We start from the raw sequence: 5,000 nt of genomic DNA on the forward strand, positions 1-5,000 counted from the left end.
CTCTCTCACACACTCTCTCTCACACACTCTCACACACTCTCTCACAATCTCTCTCACACACACTCTCTCACTCTCTCTCACACACTCTCTCACACACACTCTCTCACACACACACACACACACACACACTCATCTTTGACACAGCTAACTATATTTCCCTTGCCCTGAACGTTGACACGCGCCCTTGAATTTAGATAAGGCCACAATACATTTTCGGATTATAAGTGTTGTCTAATTATGGAGTTAGGTTTGAGTTGGGTTTGTGTGTTAACTCCTCCACTGGGGAATGAACGCCGCTCGCAATCTACCCAAACCGCTTCCCCTCCAGCCCAGCATAACCCAACATCTTGGCAATGACACACACACACACACACACACAATATATAGATTGTTTTTTAAGTGGTTTAAACTCACGATAGTTTTCTCTGGAAGGGAAGGAGCGGGTGTCGAACGGTGAAACAAACTCACTGATCAGTTTTCAACCTCTCATTCGGTTTCCTGGCTGTGTGATACCCGCCGCCTTTTCCCTCCCCACACAAACTCCCACCGCCGCGGTTGTTTTAGAAAGTCCCCCACCCACAAAAAAAAGTCTCCTCGCAAGCAATAAGCCAAACCGCGGGGTCAGTCCTGTAACTTAAAAAGAAGAGATTTACAACAATTAACTGGGACGCGGCGACAGACCCTCGGCCCAGATGCGGGCGGTCTCTCATGAAACACGGATTAAATATTACATTAAATCTCCTGCCGTATTTCTACATACTTTATTTGCAAAAATGTTATGAAAACGGAAGATTCACAGTGGGAAAACAGCATGTGTGTGTGTGTAATAATAAACCTGAACGGAACTAACTCTTAAATAATTTATAAATGATGAAAACAGAAATATGTTGACACAGACAGACACACACACACACGCATAAATGAAGCAAAAATATACCAGAACACAGGAGAGCAAAGTAGACAATAAATCGGCCTTATCGTGTACCGTGTCAACCTATCCCCCCACACCCCTCTCTCTCTCTCTCTCGCGTTTCGCCTCCCCCCTCCCCTCCCAATAACTATTAAGCCGTATTAAATTAGACTCGACAAGTTGTGTGGGCAGAACTCGCAGGAAAAATAAAACACAACGGACGGTAAGATTGAAATAAGCTAAAAAAAAAACCCAATATTATTAAACTGTTGTTTGCAAAAACAAAACCCGGTCAGAATAGATTGAGCACAGTATTAAATATTCAAACTATTCCGGTACATATATCACGCTCATCAGTCAGTGTTAAATAAAACCTTACAGAGTTGTTTCTTGTTGAGAAAAAGCAAACACAAATTAGATTAACTTTACGCCATTTCTTTTTTTATCTTCTGCAATTGAAACTATCGGAGACATCTCCCCCTGTTCTCGGGAAGAGAGTCAATGTTGGGGGGGAATAAAACGTATTATTAATATTATTTTACACTCTCTCTCGTCTTTTTTTTTCCCAAAAATCTTGGTAGATGTTTCATTATAATTAGAAATTTCACAACAGCGGGTTTCCTGAGAAATACTGCAGCCGATCTCGATTCAGTTTTTTTTCCTTCATCCGCCTGTTTTGGAACCAAATTTTAACTTGCCGGTCGCTGAGGTTCAGCATCCTCGATAACTGCAGGCGTTTCTCTTTGTTTATGTACACATTGAAGAAAAACTCCCGTTCCAGTTCTCTGATCTGAAATTTAGTGTAGGGGCACCTCTTCTTCCGTGTTCGAGGACTGCCTGAGGGGGGGAAAGGGGGGAGAGGGGGGGAAAGGGGGGAAAGGGGGAGAGGGAGGGTGGGGGGGGGGAAAGGGGGAGAGGGAGGGTGGGGGGAAGAAAGGAGCGAAAGAGACATTAAATATTTATATAGGTAGAAAGAGCACAGGAAAAAATGTCTTCACATTGAAGAGAAAAATAATAAATCTCCCCGCTCTCTCTAATTTGAAATAAAGAAGTGTGCACGTTGTTAATAATTGAAGAATGATTCTCTAAACCCGCCAGCCAAATTGTGTTGGTTGGTTGGAGATTTTTTTCCTCCTGCGGTTCAGCTGTCGAGTCTTTTAACACCAAGCATTTTCGGATTTCAGGAGCAGGAGCAGGAACAGGAGGAGGCAGAGAGAACCGCTGGGAGGCTGGTAGTGTTAGGCTCGGTTGAGTTTAACTTTTGAAAGAGCGAGAGAGAGAAGGAGAGAGAAGAGGAGAGAGAGAGAGAGAGAGAGATAGAAGGAGACAGAAGAGGAGAGAGAGAGAGAGATAGAAGGAGAGAGAAGAGAAGAGGAGAGAGAGAGAGGGAGGGAAAGCAAAACGCTTTCTAACAATTCATTCCCGTCAAAGATGGTAGAAAACAGTCTATAAAATTTCACAGTTTCTTTTATACTCGGCGCCTGGGTCGAATGCTCTCTCTCCAATCCTCCTTTGTAAATCATTTCCCCATCGGGAAGATATTTGGATTGGAAGAGAGCAGTGTGTCGCTTTCTATAAACATCTTTGTAGCGCTTATAAAACTTCACATAAAAGCATCTAACGCCAATCCAGAGCCTTTCCATTTTTTTTTTACACACACACATACGCTCACACACACGCACACAGAGACAGGCAGAGACAGATAGGTCTACCTACTCGAATTACCGCTTCCCTTTTCGGCCGAGTTTCCGGAGAGCACCGCCGCCGCCGCCGCCCTCTCCTGATCCAAACCGGGCGATACCGCGCGCGATTTTCCCCTCTCGCCCTTGGGCGGGCAAGGCTCCGGCTGGCGCTCCGGCTCCGGCTCCGGCTCCGGCTCGGTCGCGCCAGCATACGCCGAGTCGAAAAAGCGGTCGAAGGCTTGCGGCAGGACGCCGTTTTTGCAGTAGAAACTGGAGGGAGCGTGGTGGTGGGGGTGGTGCTGGTGGTGGGGGTGATGGTGGTGGGGGTGATGGTGGCGGTGTTGACGTGGGCTGAACGGGCTGTCGCTTTTCAGGAGCAGCTCGCTCACCACCGGCGGCGGGGGAGGCGGAGGTGGCGGCGGGGGAGGAGGAGGAGGCGGCGGGAGGCATTCCCGGTGGAGCAAGTCTTCGGTCGCATAAGGGTAGGCGCCCGGCTGGTGCCACTTGGCCGGGGGCTCCAGCCCGTAGCCGGCGTCTCTGACCGCCTGCACCTGGGAGAGGCTGGCCGAGTACGGGTAAGTGACACGCCGAGTCGGGGCCTGAGGCAGGAAGGAGGAGACGGAGCCGAACTCGGGGACATAGTATGTGCAACTGGGCAGGTACATGCCGCTCCCGCAGCCCGAACGCTCCGCGAAATCCGCCGACCTTTCCTTCCGCGCTGGCGAGCAAAGATTCCCGAGGTTCATAGAGTTAAACATCTTTCCCCCCCCCCCCCCCCGCAGCCCCCACCGCCCTCCCTCCCTCCTCTCTTCCCTTGCCGTGGATGTTTAGGAACCAGAGAAGCGAGTCAAAAAAATGTTGCTAATGCTAAATGACGTATCATTCGCCTTTACCCGCTCCGGGACACGTGATGTAAAGTAGATATTTGTCATATATCAACATTGATGCACTTAAGATAGCTGTAAAAGACAGATAAAAAATCTGGGGGTTCAGAGGAGGGGGAGAGAGGACCAAAAATCTCAATCAACAACAAGGGGGGGTCATTAAAATCAATCCTGCCCTTTGTCTAATAACTGGTCTTGCCCCTCTGTATCATTCCAAACACATTGTTCAGTCAAATTCATTTTACTAATAATTTCACTTATTTCCAAATTCAACTAAAATATGTTACTTTCAAATAGGTTATCACTTTGGGATATATATATATAACATTTATTTCTCTCTCTCATTTATTTTTTCTGTCTCTATATATATATAATTTATTTCGCTCTATATATATAACATTTATTTCTCTCTCTCTATATATATATATAACATTTATTTCTCTTTCTCTCTATATATATAACATTATTTCTCTCTCCCTCTATATATATAACATTATTTCTCTCTATATATATATAACATTTATTTCTCTCTCTATATATATAACATTTATTTCTCCCTCTATATATATAACATTTATTTCTCTCTATATATATGCATAAATACATTAAAAAGCAAATATTACTAACGGGTGTTTTGAAATTTGTAATATTTCTGTGTGTGTGTGTGTGTGTGTAGATATATATTCATGGACAGAACGCGAATGACTTCCTTCGGTCGATAAGTTAATAAATATTCATAAACTTACTTCTAAGCTTGTTAAATATTTATGGTACGGGCATCGAAATTGAATTTTTAAATGTACAGGAATGCGTTCGATCCGCGAATTTCTGGCTAATATTTGACCAAGTTCTTATCAAACGATTTCCTCTGTTTTTAACAGCAATACGATACAGCTTGCTTGCAGTCCAGTTCATCGGCTTTCGGTGTGTGTGTTTGTTTGTGTGTGTGTGTGTCTCCCCTCCTAGTATTTCAGATCCAAAGCGAAAATTTAATTGATCATCTCTTCTGTTGATTATTTTCAATTGATCTCCCCACACCCCCCACACCCCACACCCCCCCCAACCCACCTCAACCCCCCCACCTCACCAATCCCTCAGCCAACACACAAAAACAAAATAGCAATTCAGCACAAACTGCCTTTTGACATTTTTGACAAAGCGAAATTCACTTCAGTCTCGCTTGTGTTATTATTAATATATATAAATAGCAACCTGGTTCAGCGGTGATTAAAAAAAAAAAAAATAACACAATGGTTATTTTGTACAAAATACGATTTTTTTCCTCTCTGTCTAAATCACAGCTAATATCACATCCTCGAAGAGATGTTATTGAAAGTGTGTTTGTTTTTTTCCCTGTAACCATTCTGGAAAAGCTGCTCAATTGAGCGGACGCTCTGTGCCGATGTTACATCGATCTAAAAGTGAATAAAGTCACCTAAAATCTGTCATTGTATTTATTGAAGGTTTTCTGAAGTTGGGTCCAGGATGGTTACGCCGAGGCGGGTTCCAGTTCAGACAACACTG

General features: G+C 44.4%; 1 protein-coding gene across 4 annotated transcripts in view; it reads right to left on the reverse strand.

Moving 5' to 3' along the window:
* Positions 1-846: 846 nt before the first annotated feature.
* Positions 847-5,000, reverse strand: part of LOC147097192 (homeobox protein Hox-C12-like) — a 51,244-nt gene continuing 47,090 nt past the window's right edge. Inside the window, exons 1-2 of one of the 4 annotated variants that reach the window (XM_085973064.1) lie at positions 2,627-3,366; positions 847-1,747 (exon numbers count right to left, since the gene is read on the reverse strand). In XM_085973064.1, the coding sequence (XP_085829190.1) occupies positions 1,515-1,747; positions 2,627-3,350 (957 nt within the window). In that variant the 5' untranslated portion in view covers positions 3,351-3,366 and the 3' untranslated portion in view covers positions 847-1,514. Of the gene's footprint in view, positions 1,748-2,626; positions 3,367-5,000 lie in introns of those variants that run through there. The other 3 variants (XM_085973065.1, XM_085973066.1, XM_085973067.1) reach the window with 3 other exon arrangements.

The sequence above is a fragment of the Somniosus microcephalus genome, chromosome 33 (genome assembly GCF_052327205.1).
Source record: "Somniosus microcephalus isolate GS21.2 chromosome 33, FLI_Smic_1.0, whole genome shotgun sequence".
Lineage (NCBI taxonomy): Eukaryota > Metazoa > Chordata > Chondrichthyes > Squaliformes > Somniosidae > Somniosus > Somniosus microcephalus.